Genomic DNA, 23,887 nt, shown 5'->3' with positions numbered 1-23,887 from the left:
AATGCATAGCAGCCTGTGGAAGATACAAGTATATGCATTGAACCTCATATTGGAGCTCGATTTGATCAGTGTTTTACCAAATCCTGGAATGGATGCAAAGCACAGAAGAACCATTATATATAAGTCCATTATAGTTTTCCTCTATGTACCACACAATTGTATTTCCCAGGAAAGAACAATTCCAGGCCCGCTATACATTGTGCTGTTCTTATTATTCCAAGAAATGGTTTTCTGTTTTATGAAAGAAAAGACGTTGCCATGTTTCACCCATAGAAGACAATAGATACATTTTAAAGGGAATGTGTCGCAAAGTAAAAAAAATTGAAAGTGTTAAAAATGATTTTTATTTATTTATTTATTTATTTTTCTAAACATGCTATTCCACACCTACACCTTATTCCACAGATTGAATTGACTGACTGGCCTATTCAACCAGCTACAGTACATCCCTACAATAGTACATGTCACACAGCAAAGTACTGACAGTAGCAGTGTCTGTCACGTGGGCTCAGAGCGCAGGGACTGTCGGCATTCAGTAAAACGCTACATTCTAGACCGCTGAGAACCGCGCATGCGCTGTTCGCATTGAGCCGCGAGAACTACACTTCCCATGATGCTTTACCACACAGTAATGTAGCTGCGACTTGTCAGAATGAGAGGCGGGTGACTGAGAACTGAGCCCTAGTTTCCGTAGCAGGCTGGCGGTGGGCGCTCGGGTGTCAGCGGCATGTGACAAGAAAAGAGCGAAAGAAGTACCGGAGCGGGTACTGCAGGGGTTTGCTGGAACCTGTAGTTCATGTGTCAGCCTGTAGGTGGAGCCTGTCAGGGTGCTGGTGTAGAGCTGCAGGTGGTGTAGCACTGATAGAGCCCATACCTTCTGCTGCTGCTGCTGGGTGTGATATGTAAGGATGGAGAAGTATATATCCCTATATATATAATGTATCATTATGGGGGGCATAAAGGTGGAGCAGAATGCATAGGTGATGGGCACCATGCTGGGTAGGAGGGCAGCACCATAGGACAGTGCATGTATATAGCAGCATTATTCAGTGTAATGGAGGCAGAGGAGGGGTGGGGAGCACATGGGCATAGTGAGGAGGGGGCTTCTCTGAGCTCTGATGCCCTAACTGGGGGCAGCCATACAGATGGAAAGGAGATGGATGTACAGTCCATCCTGGGTGTGGTGCTGGAGCTAGAAAGTGAGCTGGGGAAGAATGATGGCCAGCCAATAGAGCCGCATGGCATCCACCACAGTGGGGGCAGATATTTGGGCATCCACCACAGAGATGGGGGCAGATATTCGGGCATCCACCACAGAGATGGGGGCAGATATTCGGGCATCCACCACAGAGATGGGGGCAGATATTCGGGGATCCACCACAGGGATGGGGGCAGATATTCGGGTATCCACCACAGGGATGGGGACAGATGTTCAGCCGATGCCAAATTTAAAGGGACGGAAGCAGCAGGTGACAGAGAGAGGGGCAGGAATCCGGGGGATGAAGAATCTCATGGTGTGGATGATGACCATGGGCATTACGTTAGTAGTGATATAGCGGAGGACAGGGCTCTCGGCCATGGCGGGGGTGATATTGATGAGTCTCTTGTCAGAGGAACAGTCAGGGATCCATTGGTCCCTCCAGTTAGAGAGGTAGGTGATCTCAGCAGGACAGGACAGTCAGTATACAGCCAGATGGAAGGAGGACGAGAGGAGATGAAACGCACTGAAGGTTTAGATGGAGCCTGTCCAGCAAAGGAGTACACAGCTGAGACATCTTATAAGAAGTTTCCAGGTGCTGCTTGCCTGGCATTGTCCCGTCCAGGGGATAGTATTGTGGATTATCCCTATGTGGACTTCAGCAGTTCTCAGTTAATGGTGATGGGTGACTTTGTTGCTGCTGATGATACACAGGTATGGGATTATGTTTGGAATATCCCTTTATTTCCATGCCCTTAAGCATGCACGATGTCAGCTGATCACAGGAGCAGTGGCAGCAGACCGCCGCTGCCTCCTATGGGTTGCCCGGATGATCTGACAATTGTCCAGGCAGCTTCCCCGCAGCTCCCCATGCCCCCCTCGGCTCTTACGCACTCCTCTTCGCTGGCTTTTGGCAGCGGACGTGGGAACAAAGACCAAGTGAGCACTGAACTGACCGGTCGGCGCTCGCTTGCTCTCCACATCGCCCTGTGTAACAATAAGAATAAAACAATGTGTGATCGGATAAAGAAAAACGGCTGTAAATAATGGGCTTGTTCATTGTTTGGAAAGTCGTAATCAATTATGTTTGTTATTCTATATGGCGTGTTCTCTGCTGGCCAATTTCTTACTTAAAGAGGATTTACCCATGGATAGAACGGCTAGGGGGGCTTCTAGTATAAGTTTATTATTAATAAAAAGCCCCCTCCCCTAATAAAGGTTTGAATCACCCCTGTTTTCCCATGTTATAAAAAAAATAAAAAAAATAAACATGTTTGGTATCGCCGCATGCGTAATCGCCCAAACTAATAATTAATCACATTCCTGATCTCGCACAGTAAACGGCATAAGCATTTTTGGTCGCATTAAATCCAGAAAAATTGTAATAAAAAGCAATGAAAAAGTCGCATATGTGCAATCAAGGTACCAATAGAAAGAACACATCATGGCGCAAAAAATGACACCTGACACAGCCCCATAGACCAAAGAATAAAAGCGTTATAAGCCTGGGAATGGAGCGATTTTAAGGAACATATTTTAGTTAACAATGGTTTGAATTTTTTAAAAGCCATCAAATAAAATAAAAGTTATACATGTTACACATCGTTGTAATCGTAATGACTTGAGGAACATATGTAACAAGTCATTTGTTACCCCAGGGCAAACAGCGTAAAAAAACCCCCTCCAAATAAAAAAATGCGTATTTTTTTTCTATTTCATCACACATTTATTTTTTTTCTGCTTTGGCAGTGTACTTAGGAAAAAATTCAGCCTGTCATTGCAAAGTACAATTGGTGGCGCAAAAAGTAAGGGCTCATGTGGGTTTCTAGGTGAAAAAAATGCAACTGCTATGGCCTTTTAAACACAAGGAGAGAAAAAACGCAAATGCAAAAATTGAAATTGGCCCAGTCCTCTCAGGGTTAATTAAAATATCTTTTTATTGCACAAAAATCCCCCCCCAAAAAAATAAATAAATAAATATTTTTGTTCTATCTGCGTTTGAGGTAACTCACATATAAACATAATAAACGTATAAATATATATACATATATGTATGTGTGTGTCTCTTTAAGGGGTTTAAAAAATGCAAGAAAAAAACAAAACAGGCTTTGTAGGTAAAGTTGTATTCATGTTGTCCCTGCAGCTGAGCCTTTCTCAGGGAGACACGGTCCATGTCCTCAATGCGGTGACTCCAGACTGGTGGTGGGTTGAGCATAATGGTCGCTGTGGCTATGCACCAGCTTCACACCTGCATGGAGTATATGTTGAAGAGGGCTCCGACATAGATGACCCATGGCAGGATGAGGAATATTATGGAAGTTACAAGACACTGGTGAGGCAATTTTGCCTATGTGAATCCTTACGTCTACCCTGAACAGAACCATCACTGCTTATTTCTATCCCACCAGAAACTGCACTTGGAGATGTTGTCTGATCAGCCCCGTACAGAGGCGTATAGAAACGTCATAATGCAAAACAGCACAGCCTTGAAGGGCAAGCGTATACTGGACCTGGGATGTGGCACTGGGATCATAAGCTTCTTCTGTGCTCAACTGGCAGAGCCCGAGATTGTGAGTATTCTTTACTTATGATCGATGTTTGTTCTAAGCATGTCTTTAGTACCTGTCATTAAGAGTAACATTTGACACGTGAAAAGTTATTGATCACAGCAGGTGTTACTGCTAAGACCCGCTGTGATCATGAGATATAGCCAGGGAGAGAGTCCTGCCGCAGCGTAATCTACTCCCTGGCTCTATCTCCATAACAGCTGATTGTGACAATGTAAGTGTATTATGCTGCATTTACACAAAGTGATAATTCGCCCAGTCGATCGTTTAACGATTTTGAAGCAACGATTTGTTTTTTATCACGATCAGCGGTTAGAAAAATCATAAGAAAATTCGTAAAAAAAAATCGTTATTGCGATCGTTATTAAGATCGCTTAAGCCCATCTTTTACATAGGGTGAATCTTTGACAGACAAAGCGATCTGCAAATTTTTAGTGAACAATGAACGACGATTTGTGAACATGTTGAAAGATCAAAATGAACGATTTTTCACTCGTCGCTTGATCGTTCGCTCTGTTTACACGGAACTGATATTATTTAAAGGGGAACTCCAGTAAAAACAAATCTTTCAAATCAACTGGTGTTAAAAATTTATTTAGATTTGTAATTTACTTCTATTAAAAAAAAATATCAAGTCTTCCAGTACTTATCAGCTGCTGTCTGTCCTGCTGGAGGTGGTATTTTCTTTCCAGGCTTCCAGTACTTACCAGCTGCTGTCTGTTTTGCAGGAAGTGGTATATTCTTTCCAGTCTGACACAGCGCTCTCTGCTCCCACCTCTGTCCAGAGATGGAGAGGTTTTCTGTGAGGAATTGCTACTGCTCTGGATAATTTGTGTTATGGACAGAGGTGTCAGCAGAGAGCGCTGCGTCAGACTGAAAAGAATGCACCACTTCCTGCAGGACATACAGCAGCTGATAAGCCCTGGAAGGATTAAGATTTTTATATAGAAGTTAATGACAAATCTGTATAACTTTTTGACACCAGTTTATCTAAAAGGAAAAGGGTTTTGCCTGAGTACCCCTTTTAAGAGCCCATAGCTCTTTCACCATGAAAGTCTGCCCACAACAAAATGGTGGAAATCAATGACATCTTTGTAGGTGCAGTAACAGTCATCTTAATTAAAGGCTGTGTCCTCCTTCACCTCTATTTAGTGCTTTGATTGACTGAAGGGGGTAGGTCCTGCTGAGATTGTTCCTCTCAGAGGGTTGGTTCACACTGAGGAATTCTCGCGGATTTTCAGGTGGATTCCGCGGCAAAATGTGGTCGGAATTCCGCCCGTAAAGAATGAACATTGTGAATGTACATTGGCTTTAATGGGCTTTACGGATCCGCTTTCCACCTCAAGAATCGACATGTCAATCTTAGGACGGATTCCGCTAGAGGAATCCTATAGAAGTCAATGGGGCTTTAATTCTGCTTGAAATTCTGCTCAAATTCCGTTCAAATTCTGCTCAAATTCCGTTCAAATTCTGTTCCTATTCTGCCAGAGCTGAATAGGCGAGGAATTTCAAACACAAGACTTTCTGCTTTAATTCCTCGAGAATTCCTCAGTGTGAACCCACCCAGAAACAGGAAAAAGTGGTGACAAGCGGGTAGCAGATGATGTCAGGCTGAGAGCTGCGGAGGATATGGGGAGCTGAGCATGACTTATTTTCTATTACAGTGTTTCCCCTAAAATAGGACAGTGTCTTTTTAAAATTTTTGCCCCCAAAGATGCGCTAGGTCTTATTTTCAGGTAATGTCTTTTTTTCCATAAAGAAGAATTCACATGTCACATGACAGCACACTTTTACAGCACAGCTGGGACAGTGTATGGTAAGACGGCAGGCAACGGGATAACGTTGGACTGTGTAGCTCTATATGTGCTGGTAGGGTACAATGGGAATAGTAATAGGCAACGGGCCTCTTGATGCCTTGCTGGCACATGGTCTTCATGAAGCTGCTCTGCATGGGGGCGGTGAAGGTAAGAGACAATGGCGGTGGGCTAAAAAGAATCACAGCTGCATGCCCTGGTGTTCTGTTCGGCGGGCATGCTTCCAAACAAAAACATTGGTAGCTCTTACTTCCAGGGAGGCCTTATATTTAGCAACTCGGCAAAACCTTATTTTCAAGGTATGTCTTATTTTCAGGGAAACCATATGACAACATCCCCAGACATATATTATCGTTCCAGTATGTCATCACTATATTTGCTTCCTTCTGATCAGACATTTGCAGAGTTGCATCATGCCCCCATTTATTTTCCCTAATAGCCATATTATTATTTTATGTTGCCGGGATTATTACTTTTTAGAGCAGTTTTGCATTTAAAGGGGTAGTCCACCCAAAAATTTTTTCTTTCAAATCAACTGCTGCCATGAAGTGACAGAGATTTGTAATTTACTTCTATTAAAAAATCTCAAGCCTTCCAGTACTTATCAGCTGCTGTATGCCCAACAGGAAGTTGTATTATTTCCAGTCTGGAGAGCAGGAGGGGTTTTCTATGGGGATTTGCTCCTGCTTTGGACAGTTCCTGACATGGAGAGAGGAGGCAACAGAGAGCACTGGGTCAGACAGGAAAGAAAACACCACTTCCTGCTGGACATACAGCAGCTAATAAGTACTGGAAGATTTAAGATTTTTTAATAGAAGTGAATTACAAATCTCTGGCACTTTATGGCACCAGTTGATTTGAAAGAAAAAAATTTTGGGTGGACTACCCCTTTAAGCTTACAAGTCAATGCAAGCCTGAAAAAAAAGATTCGCAAACATGGAAGCACAACCTTACAGATACAGCTATTGGTTGTGTTTCATTGCGGTTTGCAGCCTTCCAGTTTATCATTTCCTTTGGTGTTTCTTCATGGATCTGCTGACTCAACCTCTCTTATCATCTCTAGACAATAGATCCTCCAGTCATTGCACTGGGAACAATTACTGTACATACTAATAGCTGCATGTATGGAATCAGCTATTAGCTGTACTGTGTGCTTTGTGTATGTGTGATGCACCCCAAAAGGGACCAAAACAAAGTAAATAGCGACACATCTCCTCCTTTATGATCCAGCAAAATAAATTGTCGGTGTGAAATCTGCTTGTCTCGTTGATTTGACTAAAAATCTTGTTTAGGCTATGGTCACACTGTCGTTCTGACAATAGATGGCCATCTTTTGATAATTACAGACGCACATAATTCATGATGATGATTATTTGTGGCCGTAATTATCAAAAGACGTCCGCAAATGGTGTGTGTGACCATAGCCTTGTGGTGTGTTCACACATTCAGGTTTTTACGTGCAATTAAAGAAAACAAAACCAGAAATGGATTTAGAAAGAGGAGAAATATTAGTCTTTATGACTAGAGATGAGCAAATATACAGTAAGGACTAAGCAAAGCGCTTCGTCCCTAACTGTATTCCACTCATCGGGCTGCGGCGCTTTGAAGTGTGCTCTGCTCCGGGCCGCTCCTTCCCAGGTGCTGGGAAAAGATGTATCCCATCCTGGGAATCTTCTCCCAGTTTTCCAGGATGGGATCCATCTTTTTTCCAGCACCTGGGAAGGAGCGTCACGGAGCGGAGCACACTTCAAAGCGAAACAGGGACAAGCTCCCTCACTACCACAGTCTGTGACTTGCTGCAAAACAGTGCGATGTTTCAAAGGAGTCATAGCTAAACATTATCCAGGGAACAGTTTTGAGTTATTCTGATTAGAGATGAGCGAATTAAATTAAAAATAGTGGCGTACGAACAGGCCGCTAATTGTTCGTGTTCGCTGATACGAACAATTTTTTCGAAGATCAGAATGGTTATAACAATCATTTTCGAACATTTAGCAAATGTTTATCTCGTGGTGTATGCAACTGCGTAAGTATAAGATAACACGTGCGGTCACTATTGCGTCCGCCATGTTTAGCGAATGTGCAAATCACAAGGAGGCGTTTTTAATGCCAGATTCGCTGCGAATCGGAATTCTTAAGATTCACTTTGCTCATCTCTAATCCTGATGGTCCCTAGTGGCTTCTTCCTGGCCCACAGATGGGGAAAGTTCTATCAATTGAGGCCTGTGGGGCAGGGTGAAGGCACCAGAGATCACCCCGGTAACTCTAAGCCCTGTTTCATGGTTCGGGCAGCATGAAACTGATGATTTTGATGTGGTTCTGTACATGTGGAATATTGTAGATTTTCTCTGTGTGGTGTGTGAAGGTGACTACATCAGTCTTTTTTACAGGTGTATGCAGTAGAAGCAAGTGAGATCTCCAAGCAGACACGTAAACTGGTAGAGAAGAATGGATTCTCAAGCGTCGTCCATGTTCTGTGTCAGAGAGCAGAAGAGTTGCAGTTACCTTCCAAGGTTGACGTCCTCGTGTCTGAGTGGATGGGAACCTGTTTGGTGGTATGATGCTAAGCACTTTATTCTTGAGTTTAAGACTGGGGTTATCCAGGATTACAAAAAGCACAGCCCCCCCCCTTCCCTGCCTTCAGGTTGTATGTGGTATTACAATTCAGCGTCATTCTCTTCAATGTAACTAAATTGCAAAACCACATCCAAACTGAGGACAGGAGAGGTGCTGTTTCTAAAAGAAAGCCAACATTTTTTCTTAGCCTGGACAAGCCCCTTTAAACTTTTGTTTATTTTAAGTTACATTTCCATGTTTTGCCTACATTTCTACAGCGGGTATGTGATAACATTGCAACCTGACAGCGAGATCTGAGAAGGGAAGTATAATGTGTTGTCTCACACTTCTTGGACAGACTGCTGCCATTAGCAATCACATGTAGCTTGTGTTTTGTTAGAATAATTTAATATTTCTCATTCTCCTTAATATAAAATAGAGGAGCGTATGTATATACATTACAAGTGAAGCGCCTTCACTGCTGGGCCGTCGGATTATACGCCAGCTGCCTTGGATCTCCGTGCCGCTCCCCTCCGGATACCTGGAAAGCTAGATCCAGTCCTAGGAGAAGTTTCCCAGGACTGCATCCAGCTTTTCCAGGCACCTGCAGTGGAGTGGCATGGGGATCAATGGCAGCCATCGTATAAACCGACTATACAGAAAACAAAGTGCTTGGCTTTATTTATAATATTTAATTAATCTCCAATACACAAATCATTTCATACTCTTCCATCTGCAGTTTGAATTCATGTTGGAATCCGTTCTCTTAGCTCGTGACCTGTGCCTGAAGGAGGATGGAGTGATGTGGCCCAGCACGGCTTGTGTCCACCTGGTGCCATGCAGTGCAGATGAAGTGTATGCCTCTAGAGTCCTTTTCTGGGATGCTCTCTATGGCTTGGACTTTAGTGCCTTGAAGTAAGTGTCATGGTAGAATGTACTTAAGATATAAAGTAGAAGCCCTGTGTGTTAGGAAAAATGATCTGCAATGATTTATGCTACAGTGCAGTCATTACACTCCTAATAGTTACAGTAAAACATCTGCTCATAGCAGAAAATTGCCAGTGCCAAAAACTAATCTGAGTATTTAGACCCTCATCAATCTCTTAAAACAAGTCAGGAGAAGCACTCTGCTATGCGCTTCACTGCGATTTGTCTCACTGCACAAGAAGTCTGTGGAGCTAATCTTGTGCAGTTAGTGGGATAAGGCAGATCCCAATCGCCTTTATTTCATCATTATCTTCACAGACCAATGTGACATATAACAGGTGACCCCCCTATTATAAGCAGGTAACAGTGGATCCATCACTGACAGTAGGTGATAGACACAGCTCACCTCCTTTCCTGCCTAGGTTACAGAGCATGACCACAACTCACATCTACAGACTAGTGTTTCCTATGTCCATGTGGCTGCTGTAAAGCAAATCTCTGAACTGCGTGTAGCAGCTCAGGCAAAATGGTTACCTCCGTAGTCATAAACAGGTAAAAATGTACAATATAAAAAATAAAAACTGATAAAATAAGATACTACTAAACAAGCACTATTTTACCATAATCTATGCAAATCATGGTAAAAGCAACCCAGTTGTAAATAGCAGGGGAATGGTTGTTCAGCCCCACCTTTGATCACTAGAAAGCGTTCATCTAAGCACTGCTAGTCTCCGCTCTGTGCCTGCCACAAGAAATGGTCCATAGACTTAAAGTGTCACTGTCGTTCACATTTTTTTGCTGAAATCAATAGTACAGGCGGTTTTAAGAAACTTTGTAATTGGGTTTCTTAGCCGGAAAATGCATTTTTATCTTCATGGCTCTCTTATGGAGAGGGAAGGGGTTGAGGGAGATGAGGCGCCAAATAGAACAACAAAGAGTTAATCTACAGCTACATCACCGGGCTATCCCCTCTGAGGTCAGCACTGTGTAATCCTTTGTTCTCTGCTGGCGACTAATCTCCCTCCTCCCCCCTCCCCTCTCCATAGGTTACACAGGGCTTGACTGATGTAAGAAAGTCGAGATATCCTGATAATGAGCAGTGGATGAGAGAGAGGAGGGGGGGACCTGGGGAAAGTCTTTTTGAATGCAGATAATGGCATATTTGCCTAATAAACCCAATTGCAAAGTTTCATAAAATCGCCTGGATATTGATTTCTGAAAAAAAAAAAAAAAAATAAATAAATATATATATATATATATATATATATACACACTACAGTGACATTTTAAGGCCCTATTACACAAAGCAATTATCGGCTATTAAACGTCTCGTTTAATAGAAGACAACGATCAGCTGACATGCATGAATAGGAGTGTTTAATAGGAGAGGCGGCAGCAGACCGCTTCTATCTCCTATCGGCTGCCCAATCACCTGGGCAGCACTCCCCATCCCCCCCTCCCCCCCCCCCCCCACCGTGTAATAGTGCAGCAGCAAGCAAGCACTGACCTGACAGGTCAGCACTCGTTTGCTCCTCTATGTAGAAATCAACTTGGCTCATATAGCGTTAGTACTTTCCAGACACCCGGACATCCTCCGGGGGCACCAAAGCTTTAACTTGTGTAGTCAACTCCTGGTCTCAGGCTGGAGCGTCTCGATTGCGCGGGCTGTGTCTTCCACGAAGATGTTGTTCTTCCTGATCCAGCCAGCGCGTCGCATCTCTTGGGGAAGTGAAGAAATGGGTGTCCCCTGCCGCCACAACCCGTAACTTGGCAGGATACAGCATGGCATATGGCAACTGGAGACTACGCAGCCTCCTCTTCACCTCTAGGAACTGTGCTTGCTGTTTCTGGACTTCTGCGGAGTGATCGGGGAAGAAGGATATTTTGCTGCCATTGATAGTAGCTTCTGGCAAATTCCCTGCAGCTCGCAATATGATGTCACGATCACGATAATGGAGTAACTTTGCTAGTACTGCACGAGGTGGAGATCCAGGTGGGAGGGGGCGGGTGGGTACTCCGTGAGCCCTTTCAACAGCGTACATAGGGGATAGATTATCCTTCCCAAAAACTTCAGAAAGCCAGTTCTCAAAATATTTAGTGGGGTTGCACCCTCTATTCTCTCCAGCACTCCCACCAGTCTCACATTATTCCTTCTCAGACGATTCTCTAAGTCGTCCGTTTTCAGTAGTAGTTGAGAGAGGAGTTGGTCATGCTTGCGGGAGGTTGTGGCAATTGGCACAACCTTGTCTTCCAGGTCTCCCACTCTGTGTTCCACCTCTGTGGTTCTGTCACTGACTTTACGTAAAACTTGCAAGAGAAGTCCAACAGCATCCACAGCTATATTTCCAAACCTTTATTGGTGTCCAAGTCACATAAATACGACGTTTCGACCTCAGCAGAGGTCGAAACGTCGTATCTATGTGACTTGGACACCAATAAAGGTTTGGAAATATAGTCGTGGATGCTGTTGGACTTCTCTTGCATTATCACACTATACCCACTTGGGGATCGTGGGTGACCCAGCGTGCATCCAGAAAAGAATAATAGAAGGGACCGACAGGGACTATTGGTGCTGCAGGACCTACACAGATTGAATAGCCTTTACGTTAATCTTGGCGGAGGAACCCCACTTCTCCCTGCAAGCTGCCCACTTGTTGTGTAAGAGAAGAAATAGCAACATTACATTTGGTGATAGAGGAGTTACATTGTGAGACTGCCAGCAAAATGTCTCTCAGTGTGGGTTCCTGTGCGCATACTGCCTCTGAGACAGGTGGTGGGGCACTGCTCTGCTGTTCTTCCCCTGCCTCAGCATCTGTGCATTCCTCCTCTCCCTCCTTATCACTGCCGCCCTCTGTTATGTCTGCCTCTGAAGGTGCAGTCTCTATGGGGCTCCCCTCTATTTCCTCTCCCTCCACTGTATCATAACGGACACATCCATTGCTCATCCGTGGGGTCGGCGGTTTCTGGAACTCCGCCAGCCTGGCAGCAGTCCCTGCAGCCATCTGCCTTGTACTGCGTGGTGTGTGAGGCGGCGGGTCAGCGCTATCTTGGATTTCTCGGCCGCCGTCGTTTTTGTCCTTTTAGTGGTCCCTCCAGCCATCTGCCCGGTATCGGAATGCTCCACGGGGTTCCACACAGGAGTAGTAGATTGCCGGTATTTAGTGAGACCTGCAGGAGCTCTCAGGACTCGCGCCCGCTCACATGTCCGGCTAGGCTCCGCCCCCCTCATTTGCTCCTCTGAATTGCCTCGTGTTTTAGGGGCTTATATAGTATAAGTGAATATCCAGAAATCCACCAACCAAAACTTTTGGCATGTCTCTATGACTGTGACAGTGCCCATTTAACAGCATTACTAGGACTTGCACCCAGGACCAGTTACTGATGAACTAACTAAAAAGCCATGTAAAGCTACACTACTATACAGCTGCCACACCTCGCTGATCTCCACATCTTTCTTCCACCACAGGCCTATGGCCATTCAAGAGTTTTTTGCCAGACCAAAGCCTGATTATGTATTAAAACCAGAGGACTGTCTGTCTCAGCCTTGCACCTTGCTAGATGTCAATATGAAGACACTAAACATAGAAGACCTTGAGGTGAAAGTCATTTATCATTTGGATTTTTCTCTAATATTGGGAAATTCTATATAATTTTGAGAACTTTTTGCGTATGTTTTATGTAGAAAATGAACAGTGAATTTCAATTCCATGTGGATCGAGATGGCACTTTCCATGGATTTACTGCTTGGTTCAGTGTCCAGTTCCAGAATATCGATAACCAAGATAAAGTGGAATTAAATACCGGTCCTTTCAATCCGTAAGTAAGGCCGGGTTCACACTGTGTTTTTGGTGTCCGTTTAATGGATCAGTTTTTAAATGGTAAAACATGATCAAACACGTTTTTGTGTATGCTAAAAATGTATATATAACACACAGGATGGTCCAAAAGTAGGTGGACAGTATGTGTAATAGGGTTATAAAGGGGGAGATATATGAAACATGGTGTAAATAGAAACTGGCTCAGTTGCCCCTAGCAACCAATCAGATTCCACCTTTCATTCCTCACAGACTCTTTGATTTTACAAAGAGTCTGTGAGGAATGAAAGGTGGAATCTGATTGGTTGCTTGGGGTAACTGAGCCAGTTTCACTTTACACCATGTTTGTGTTATAGGGTTATGAAGGGAGATTTTTCATACAGTCCACCTACTTTTGGACCACCCAGTGTGTGTGTGTGTATATAGTCAATGGAAAAACTGATGCACACAATTGCATCCATTTTTGCATTGGTTTCTTTCCATAAAACGCACATGTGAAATGGACTGTAAAAACACAGAAAATTACTGCAAACTGCCCCGGCCAAGTTATAAGTATCTAAGACCAACTTTTATTTTTGTGTGGGAACAAAGCCAATTTTTCTATTGAATTCAGTGGGGAAACAAATTGACTTGGGACATAAAACAGACTATTTATGGGCCGTTTTATATCCCTTTAAGCTGTGCCTGAACATACAGATAGCAGCAGGTAGGGTATATTGCAGATTAAAGTGTAGAAAGGGGGGGGGGGCACAACTATGTTTATAGTGACTGCAGATCATACAGATGAAACAGTATTGGGAGAAGAGCACAGGAGCAATGGGGAATCACATAGGTTGTAAATTTACTCAGAGAGAGAAGAGACATGAAAGTAAATTGCAGGAGAGGGAGTACTCGCACACTATTCAGCGTCTGCGATATACTTACTGCTGCATAGTACAGGCTACAGATTCTCCTATGTCTTGGACCTGAATCAGTGGGTCTTTAGCTTCATGTTCTGGGTAGAGATGAGCGAACCTGGAGCATGCTCGAGTTGATCCGAACCTGAACTTTTAAGAATTTGATTAGCGGTGGCTGCTGAAGTTGGATAAAGCCCTAAGGCCATGTGGAAATCATGGATATAGTCATTGGCTGTATCCATGTTTTCCAGACAACCTTAGAGCTTTATCCAAGTTCAGCAGCCCCCGCTAATCAAATACGAACGTTCGGGTTCGGATCAACTCGAACCCGAACCCGGTTCGCTCATCTCTAGTTCTGTGGTTAAATAAGGCATCATTGCAGAAGGTTTTTCATAGTCTAGGTAGTTACCAGGCACGGTTAGTACCTTAGGGCGCCTTTACACAGAGAGACTTATTTGACAGATGTTTGAAGCCAAAGCCAGGAATGGATTTGAGGAGAGAAGAAATCTCAATCATTCCTTTATGACCTGTTCTCTGTCTGTTCCTGACTTTGAATTCAAAAATCTGTCAGATTAATCTCTGTGTAAAGGCACCCTTAGATTTTATTGGTTAGATTAGTTAACCTCTACAAATGGTCAGCAAGGGCCCACAGTACAGTTATATTGCCTCCTGTAGCCCAGCATTTCCATCCCCTACAGAGCACAGAACATTGGCTGTCAGTCATTGTTACAATGCATTTCCATAATCAAAATGTCACCTTCATGTTAGTTTCCATTTTCTATTGCTGCTTGCCCACTCCTGCTTATTATAGAGATGATCGAATAGCGCTGATGTTCTGGTTCGTACGAACTTGAACCATCGGCATTTGACTCCCACAGTCTTCCCGTTCCATGGGGAAGGTGGAGACAACCCGAGTCACGCCTGGAAAACAGGAATACAGCCTGGGCCATAGGTTGTATTCCTGTTTTCCAGGCGGGACTTGGGCTTTCTCCACCTTCCCCACGGAACGGGAAGACTGCGGGAGACAAATACAGATGGTTTGATTTCTTACGAACCTGATCATCTCTATCAATCATAAGCAGGAGTGGGCAAGCAGCAATAGAAAATGGAAACTAACATAAAGGTGACATTTTGATTATGGAAATGCATTGTAACAGCCATTAAAAGGGATTATTCAGCGAAAATCTTTTTCTTTCAAATCAACTGGTGTCAGAAAGTTATACAGGTTTGTCATTTTCTTCTATTTAAAAATTTTAAGTCTTCCCATACTTATCAGCTGCTATGTGTCCTGCAGGAAGTGGTGTTTTCTTTTCAGTCTGACACAGTGCTCTCTGCTGACATCTCTCGCCAAGACAGGAACTATCCAGAGCAGGAGAGGTTTGCTATGAAGATTTGCTACTGCTCTGGACAGTTCCTGTCTCGGCCAGAGATGTCAGCAGAGAGCACTGTGTCAGACCTGAAAATAAAACATTTCCTGCAGGACATACAGCAGCTGATAGGTATGGGAAGACTTAAAAAGAAACTTAAAAAGAAACCAGTTGATTTAAAGAAAAAAAAAATGTCATTGAACTGTCTTGTCCCCAAGGCTTACCCACTGGAAGCACACACTCTTCATGCTGGACAAGCCTCTCCAAGTGCACATGGGTGATCAGATCACTGGCTCTGTAGTATTTAAGAGAAATCCTCTCTGGAGACGTCATTTATCTGTCACTATAACCTGGTCTGTCACCAGTTCATCACTGACACCAGTGCAGGTGAGTAGCTTCCTGCTAGCTCTGGATTGGACGTTTGATCATCTATTTGATTAGTAAAACCGCTTCTTTTTTTTATTGACAGAACGGCTGCAAAGTATTTCCCATTTGGAGATGATACTAGAAGGGGAGAGGGTATTTGATGCCAAGTGAAATTATAAATGTAAAATACACCTGAAGAACTGTGCAGTAATGGGTGACTAGTCAGCTAAATACCAAAGACATCGCCTAAAGCTAGGTTAACCCTTCTCACACTGTGCTTCTAAACTCCTTTAAAACTATGCACTCTGCAATACACAGTAGGTTTAATGTACCTACTGCAGCAGTCAAATCACTGTAGTCAATATCTCCTATGTACAGTATGAAAGTACAGATCAAATGCTACAGCGTATGTGCCATAGCTGTCATATGTAACGGACTAGTAATGGTAGAGAGTTATGGTGCGTTTACACAGAGATTTATCTGACAGATCTTTGAAGCCAAAGCCAGGAACAGACTATAAACAGGCCATAAAGGAAAGACTGAGATTTCTCCTTTTTTTTTTCAAATAAATTCCTGGCTTTGGCTTCAAAAATCTATCAGATAAATCTGTTTAAACGCACCATTACGGTGCCTTTACAAAGAGAGATTTATCTGACAGACTTTTGAAGCCAAAGCCAGGAATGAATTTGCAAAGAGGAGAAATCTCAGTATTTCCTTTATGACCTGTTCCCTGTTTATAGTCTGTTTCTGGCTTTGGCTTCATTAATCTGTCAGATAAATCTCTCCAAACCTAAATTATCGATCAGCTGATGATCATTGTCTCTATAAGGCTGGGTTCACACTAAGTTTTTGTAATCTGTTTTTTTTTTTTTTTTTTTTGCAAAAAAAACAGATGGAAAAAAACCTTTTGATCCGTTTTTCCATTGTATTCCATAATAAAAAGATAAGGATCAAAATGGGTCAGTTTTTTTTTTTTTAGCGTACACAAAACCGTGGTTGACTTCATTTTTGTGTCCGCTAAAAAACGGATCTGTTTTTTTTTATAATGGAACACACATGCATCCATTTTTTTCTATCTGTTTTGCATCCGTTTTTTACACGTGTCCGTTTTTTCTACACGTGTGCCTCCGCTGAAGAACTGCAGTGAAGGCCATATACAATGGCAACTTAACATAAACAATGCAAAAGAGCTAGTAAGAGTATAAAAAAAGGTTTTTTTGCATATAACTCTGCATGAGGAACAATATAAGATGATTGCTTAGATGAGTCTCACAATACTGGCAGTGCCCCCTGACACCACTCAGGATATTTTTTAAAATGTTTAATGTGCTTTTTATCATTTTTGTAATATCACAGGTAACTGTCAGGCTCTGTAGTGCTCAATGGAGTTATTTTTTTTTTGTTTTTTTTCTTCCTTTTTTGCTATAAAAACTACAGTGTTAAAATTGAAGTGGTCCTGTCCCTTTTTGTTCAGAACCGGTTGGGATGTCTTTTAGGTTGTTGCAGGTAATAAATTATACAGTCTCTGTACATAATTACATTCAGTTCAGTGATGAGAAGTGAAGTAGCAGCTCACAAAGGGCTGGTGAACATTCACACTTTGGAAAAGTCCATCTTGGCTTAGGGGGCATTGATACCCCCCATGCGCTAAATAAAAGAAAAAAAAAAAAAAAAAAAAGGAAAAATCTATGTGCTCAGATTTAAGAGATCCAAAGATTCACATTATTGCATGGATTTGGGCTTTGTAAGGCGACACGACACAGGCGGCAGGGTATATGCTGCACAGGAAAGGTGGGGGGGTCAGGAAGCTACATCCAGTGCCACAGTAAGAGGTAAAAGTTTGCTAGTTACATTCTGTTCAGAACATTCTTGGCATCAAGAGGGTTTCTCTCCATCTGTGACTAGGAGCAGACCTGGGTGATGGGAAGATGGAACTGCCTGAGAAGGAAGACAGCAGCAATCCAGCACCTCGATGAATGGAAGTAGTATGGAGTCTCCCCCCCTCAGCCTTGTTTCATTCCCGGTACCCAAGTACATGGTTGAATAAGGCAGGAAGCAGCTTTTTCTTGTTTCACATGTTGTATGCCACATAGATTGGATCAAGTTGATCGGCTAGGAATCCATCACGTAAATGCATACGCTGTTTTTCTCCTCGTGAGTTGATGGGGATAACACCTGGGTCCACAATGACTACAACTCCAACAATCAGATAGTGCTCCTCCAATACTACGTTTGTCACCAGAGCTACTAAGTCAAGGGCCTCTTGCTCTGGCCCGTCTAGCTCTAGGACAACCACAAGCAGGTTTGTCCATGTGAAGACAGCACTGTTAAAGAGAAAGATAAATAAGTGACATGAAAACCAGATCCAGAAAACGGAAAAGGTGAGCTACAAGAAATCATACCAAGTTATGAACTTACCATTCAGCAATGTTCTTATGAGATCGAATCACGGACGTCTCTATATCGATTGGGTGGTATCTCATGCCTCGTAATTCCAACGTTTCATCGAGAGAACCGACCACATACAGAGCATCGTGCCTCTCTGTGTAAAACAATCCGTGTTAACCACTACAACTTGTGACTTTGTACTATGAGCAGTCTATTCATGCATCTTCTTACCCCCACTGGCATCAGTTAACTCAGTTCTGCGGAGAAAGCCAAGGTATCCCGTTCGTGCCCAAACAGTCTGTGTGTCCCCAAAGCTAAGTCTTGCATTGAAGTGATCAGCATGCAGGGCCTCTTCTCCATACACTGTATAATAACCATTGGCATTGTGTGGACTGCTCACCCAAATCTAGGAAGATATTTTAAAGACTAACAATGTGCCATTTTGGTTGGAAAGAAGCACTTAAAGCCAACCGTGCTGCTTACTTACCTCTCCCAAATGAGAGTCTCCAAGGGGACCTTTGGTTTCCGTGTGTGCAATAATGACTTTCACTCCAGGAAGAATCTACAACATTATAATCAAGGTGGTTTAAAATGTGCTTATTTTATTGTCACTTCAAAAAAAACTTTTGACTAGTGAGATGTTTTGGTTGGTCATCGGCTCAGTGTTCAGACCCCCACCGATTGCTAAAACAAGCTGGAGGAAGCATGACTTAAATACTTCTCTAGCCCGTCTTGTGCAGTAAAAAGCAAGACATGGAGAGAAGTGCTTGGCGCATGCTTCTTCTGCCTCCTGATTGATAGAAACTGCTGACATATCAAGTGGTCACACTGTCATATTTCTAGTTTCTAGTTTCACAACACGTTTTCGCCAAAAGTTGCAAATATACATGGGCGGCCAGCCAAAAGGGTTGGATGATATATCCTGCAACATGTTCCTACCAGACCCAGTAAGTTTAACATATAACTGCAACATGTGGCCAAAACAAGGCGTGAATGGTTCCTCACCTGCATGTTTCTTTCAAAAGAGAAAAGTAAGAAAATTTTCTCTCTCCTGGAAAAGTCTACATACTTAAAAGGAGAAGTCTGGCAAAAATTTTTATTAAAGTATTGTTTTGCCCCCCCAAAAGTTATACAAATTACTAATATACACTTATTACAGGAAATGCTTATAAAGTGCTTTTTTCCCTGCACTTACTACTGCATCAAGGCTTCACTTCCTGGATAACATGGTGATGTCACGACCCGACTCCCAGAGCTGTGCGGGCTGTGGCTGCTGGAGAGGATGATGGCAGGGGGACACTGAGCATCCCTCTGCCATCATCCTCTCCAGTGTATATTGGTAATTTGTATAACTTTTGGGGGGGCAACACAATGCTTTAATAAAAGATTTCACCGGACTTCTCCTTTAAGAGGACAGTATTATTATTAAAGAGGTATCCAGCCTTACAAAGTTGATGACCACCACCCGTCTGTTTTTCATGGCCTAATAATCCATAATCTTTGTGAGGTTGGATATCCTCCTTAAGTTGTACCAAACAGAGAATCTTACCTTTCCAGATTCCATTAGGGGCAGACTATGTGGTGAACCCCTCTCCACTAGTCGTACTCTAAGGATAAGAGGAAATAGTTAGAGAGGAATTTGTATGGAGCATCATGTAACGTAGGATGATGGTGACTGTCAGTACCTGTCGTGGCGTAGAGCTCGCATATCTACATAGACAGTGGTCGGGTCAGGACCTGCAGTGCCCTGTAAAATGAAGATTTATTTTTTTCTCCCAACTGATAAAACACGACTGAGACATTTTTTGGAGCAGGGACTGCCATGCAGGTGAGAAGCATTACAAACACATTCTAAAAAGCGCATGGTGTACAGTCCTGATCTACAGCCAGTTCTAGCTAAACACTACTTCTTGTTATGCTCTGTTGACATCAGTCACTTCTGCCTTGTGCTCGGCCTAAACTTGCACACATACCCCATCTGCCATTCCTGTGCTGACACACACCTCTGCTGCACTGCCCAGCGGAGCCCAGAGCAAAGCACGCCTCAGTTAGCATGTCAGCACACACATGCAGACCCCGTACCTGATCAGCAAGCTTGCCCAGTCTGTTGGGCTGAAAGAGGAACCACAAAGAAAAGTGAGAGACGAAACGGTATGAAAGTGACAGGGGGAGTAAACAGAGCTTGAGAAACTTATCAGAAGGCATAAATGTCAGTATGACCGGCTCCATATTGCCTCAATTATACACAATGCGTTAAGGACCTTACAGGTATTGGTTAGCTAAAAGGCAGAACCCAGCACCTGGTTTCCTTACCTGTAAACAAATGGCCACGTTGACCCGACAGCCGAATGTGGTGCTCACTGCTCGGGTGGACAGACCCAGGTCTTTGAAGAGCTTAGAGAAGGACTGTGTGAGCGAGATCCGCGGTCTTTCTTCTGCTACCACCATGCAGGTGCGGACACAGGACAGGTTCACACCCCGGGACTGGGCAAGGGAATGAACACATCAGGGAAAGGATTTAAGGTTTAGGAAAGGAACAACACATAAAAAGAAAAAGGAAAAAAATGGTTTGTAACAAGAGGGTGAGCTGGGGAAGTAAGCACAAAAGACTATTTTAGGACAGAATGAGGGAAGAAAGCTAGAAATGATGAACAGAAAAGAACCAAGATCTTGTAAGAATGAGCAGATCCTTACCTTAAGTGTACCGGTCTGTGTGCCCAAGCCTCTGGTACACATCTCCATGACAGAATAAGAACAGAAAGTGACACGTACTTTGTATTGACTAACTGCACTGAGCCATAAAGATGCATTAGTCTCCAGCTCGAGAGGGGGGACTAAGATAGACTGGTGCCCAGAGTAAACGCTGTATAAACAAGAACAAGACCATGTAATACACTAAGTACCACTGCAACTGAACACACACACACATACACTATTACACTACACAGGCATCGCTAGTATGCAACCCACATACTGAACAAACTCAACAATGTGAAAGCAGCATGAGAACAAGACTTTACCTGCACAAGCACCAAAGGGCAAAGCCTAAGCCACAGTAAGGATCTAAACAGATAGCAATCTGCCGAGATGGGTACAACTCGCATTGCAGTTTTATGGACCGACATAAGGCACTGCAGGCTGAATGAGACATCTGCAGATGAAACAGTTAAGACCAACTTAATATACAAAAGACACAATAAGTGGAAAATCCAACGTGGAACTGGTGGACTAAAGACAGGTATATAGGTGCATATACTGAAGATACACTCATCTAGGACAACACATTACTGTCCTACCTTCACTCCAGCTAAGATCCCTGTGGTAGACACACTAAAATCCAAGTAAGCAAGAGTCTCTGGTGACGTTGGCCTAAAAACATGAACTATTTTCTTCTTGGGCATGTCTTCTGTGAAAACATTAAAGCAAAGCAACAAAATTACTACTGCCGAAACATGCTCCTTTACTCTGTGAACCAGTGTTCATTCCTCAGGATGAGACTGAAGATGACATATTACTACAAATATTGGTTTAAGGGGTACTTGGAGTGAGATTAAAAAAGTATCAAGTAGGATCTAGGATTTCTAGAATGGGGCCCCAGGTCTCACATGTGCTTTACCACTACATTCATTGACTATGGAGTTGCAGTAGATAGAGGAGTACAATACTCTGCTACCTTTAGCAGCTCCCATAGACAATAATGGGAGCGGCAGTATACCTACTAAGATTCGCTGTTCCATGCATTACAAAATATGAAGCCCTGTTCTAAAGATTCTGGGGGGTCCCAGTAGCTGGATCTGTTCTGGAGGTCATGGGGTGTCCCAACATTAAGGCCTGACACTCATCCCCTATACTTAAGGCTCTCACCAGTGTCCAGAATGGTCGGCCAGGTCTTGATGTCTACAGCGGCAGCAGCTTCTTTTGATTTAAGCAAACGCATTATTGCTTGTGTTGTGAGGATACAAGCAGACTTGCTAACCTGTGTACAAGCAGAGACTTAATCTTCGATCAGGCAGGAGAATATGACTGAATAAAGAACATACAACTAAAGGCCCTTTTAGACAGGCTAACAACTGCACAATAAGAAGCGCTGTGCACATTGTTCACTACTTATTTAAAGCATCTTCCCACAGCTCAAACGAGGTCTGATTGCTGGATTGTTCATGGGACCCATTAATTTTACCGTCGGTCACACATCCCCCAATTGTACAGGGAATGTACAACCGATAACAATGACACTAACTGCTGCACAAAAATTCAGATCAGCTGACGAACAAGCGGTTTTCTTATTCATCTGCTGATTGCTGACTGTTATTGGGAATGCCCATTCCTTTGAACACTCATTTGACTTAATACCGGCCCATGTAAAAGGGCTTTACCAGAAGACTGACACTTATTCTGAAGACACTAACCTCTACAATCATCTTCACAGTAGGCAGAGTGGTTGCAAGGTTTTGCGGGTGTGGAGGACGCACGGTGATGGGAATACAACCAGCATAAAGGCATCCGAAAAATGTGGCTATAAGGTCAATACCTAAATAAAGCAAAACAAAGCGTTATAGAAGTCTGTGCCATTGTACATCACACACGAGTAAATGAAGCTGCACGATTAAACAAAAACACACACAAAGCCAACACATTATAGAATTATTACAGGTTAGATCCATTGCTCTCACCTGGAGGAAAAACTAGAGCTACATGATCCCCAACACTGAGGCGAGCTTTCTCTAGCAGCCCGGCAGCAATGCGTTCTGCTCGCTTGTGCAATTGCGAACAGGATGCAGAGCTGGCTACAGTGCCCTGTGAAAGGTAAAACAAAGATGGTATACAGTGATAAAGTGCACGAGCTATCGCATGATGTTGCATCCTATTCACTTAGCTTCTGTGTCTCCATGTGTTTAGAATGCAATGATCACATCCAACACTATGGGGGACATTTACAAAGCTTACAGACGGGGCATACTCCAGGGAGAAGGCACAGATTCGCCTGTTCTCCCTGGCGTACGCCTGCCGTATGTCCCGGTCGCCCAATGGGCGGGCAGGGGGATGGGGATCTCAGCAAAAATACAATCAAAAATTTTACCTTGGAATTGAGCAAAAGGAGCAAAAGATGGTCAGGGGTGGTCTGTGCCCTCCATTGTAAAACATCAGCCAAGTATAGGAACTGGAAAAGAAACCAAAGGGCATTAAAGAAAAGGTACTACAAATGTATTGTGCAAACCCATTAAGATCATGCACATGCGGTTTTCACCTTCTTAGCCTGGTCATTGTCTTCTAGCTGAGACACATCCCTCCCGCAAGCTTGTGCAATTCTTTTTCCAGCCACTAGGTTTCCCACAATCATGGAAGCAGGCCCTACATCTAAGACAATAAACAAAACATATTACTATATTTTTTCCTGGAACACATTTCTACATGCATAAACTAAGGAGAGAGTTATCAATGTGAGGCAGGATTCAAGCTATATACCTGGCTGTTTCTGTCGTGGTTTTGGCAGGTTGGTGACACACGTGTGCGGGCACATGAGAACATTGCATGGATGCAAAGAACCCTCCAAAAAGTGTTGCTTTGTTTCAGAGATGTGAATCCCACCTAGAGGTGCTTTGGGCAGAGTGTTCGCAGGTACAAGTGCCAGACAGTACACACCCACTTGGTGAATGCTGTCTATTGCCTGTGGATGCAAAAAGGGGAACAGTAAAAACAAAAACAACACACTAGTACGCTGACTCCAGCCCCAAACTATAGAGATCAGCTGAATTACCTGCAGTACTCTACTCATCCACTGGAAGCTGTCTTCTTCTGAGGAATCTGGACGTTGCTCCGCTACCAGCACAATCCTCTCATCATGCAGCACATTTACTGAAAACACGGCTATCCTAACAGGACAAAACATCCAACCAAACATTACTAACTCCTCACTGCAGCTTGTTCTCCACTGACATTAACAGAAAGCATAACCTGTCCTTTCAGGTACATTTCTGTCAACTTCTATATGG

At 43.4% G+C, this 23,887-nt stretch overlaps 2 protein-coding genes across 9 annotated transcripts in view; one reads left to right on the top strand and one right to left on the bottom strand.

Moving 5' to 3' along the window:
• Nucleotides 1-1,102: 1,102 nt before the first annotated feature.
• PRMT2 (protein arginine methyltransferase 2) lies at nt 1,103-17,005 on the top strand. Of its 5 annotated transcripts, XM_069983109.1 has the most exons (9): nt 1,103-1,912; nt 3,342-3,530; nt 3,607-3,768; nt 7,970-8,134; nt 8,875-9,050; nt 12,529-12,658; nt 12,745-12,878; nt 15,359-15,527; nt 15,610-17,001. In XM_069983109.1, exons 1-9 carry the CDS (start codon nt 1,157-1,159, stop codon nt 15,640-15,642), a joined length of 1,914 nt encoding a protein of 637 aa, XP_069839210.1. In that variant the 5' UTR covers nt 1,103-1,156; the 3' UTR covers nt 15,643-17,001. The 5 variants fall into 5 exon arrangements, with proteins under 5 accessions (XP_069839210.1, XP_069839209.1, XP_069839211.1 ...); XM_069983108.1 differs by having other exon boundaries at nt 15,359-17,003; XM_069983110.1 differs by lacking the exon at nt 15,359-15,527 and having other exon boundaries at nt 15,610-17,002.
• DIP2A (disco interacting protein 2 homolog A) overlaps nt 16,699-23,887 on the bottom strand; it is a 62,680-nt gene continuing 55,491 nt past the window's right edge. For 2 of the 4 annotated variants that reach the window (XM_069983097.1, XM_069983099.1), the window contains 18 exons: nt 23,653-23,767; nt 23,361-23,562; nt 23,143-23,252; nt 22,975-23,055; nt 22,568-22,691; nt 22,304-22,425; nt 21,759-21,870; nt 21,191-21,300; nt 20,915-21,045; nt 20,589-20,757; nt 20,208-20,378; nt 19,977-20,006; nt 19,580-19,641; nt 19,444-19,501; nt 18,382-18,456; nt 18,126-18,300; nt 17,925-18,048; nt 16,699-17,830 (listed from right to left, as the gene is read on the bottom strand). In XM_069983097.1, the coding sequence (XP_069839198.1) occupies nt 17,578-17,830; nt 17,925-18,048; nt 18,126-18,300; nt 18,382-18,456; nt 19,444-19,501; nt 19,580-19,641; nt 19,977-20,006; nt 20,208-20,378; nt 20,589-20,757; nt 20,915-21,045; nt 21,191-21,300; nt 21,759-21,870; nt 22,304-22,425; nt 22,568-22,691; nt 22,975-23,055; nt 23,143-23,252; nt 23,361-23,562; nt 23,653-23,767 (2,224 nt within the window). In that variant the 3' untranslated portion in view covers nt 16,699-17,577. Of the gene's footprint in view, nt 17,831-17,924; nt 18,049-18,125; nt 18,301-18,381; nt 18,457-19,443; nt 19,502-19,579; nt 19,642-19,976; nt 20,007-20,207; nt 20,379-20,588; nt 20,758-20,914; nt 21,046-21,190; nt 21,301-21,758; nt 21,871-22,303; nt 22,426-22,567; nt 22,692-22,974; nt 23,056-23,142; nt 23,253-23,360; nt 23,563-23,652; nt 23,768-23,887 lie in introns of those variants that run through there. The other 2 variants (XM_069983098.1, XM_069983100.1) reach the window with 2 other exon arrangements.

The sequence above is a fragment of the Dendropsophus ebraccatus genome, chromosome 9 (genome assembly GCF_027789765.1).
Source record: "Dendropsophus ebraccatus isolate aDenEbr1 chromosome 9, aDenEbr1.pat, whole genome shotgun sequence".
Classification (NCBI taxonomy): domain Eukaryota; kingdom Metazoa; phylum Chordata; class Amphibia; order Anura; family Hylidae; genus Dendropsophus; species Dendropsophus ebraccatus.
This window is presented reverse-complemented; position numbering and strand designations above follow the sequence as displayed.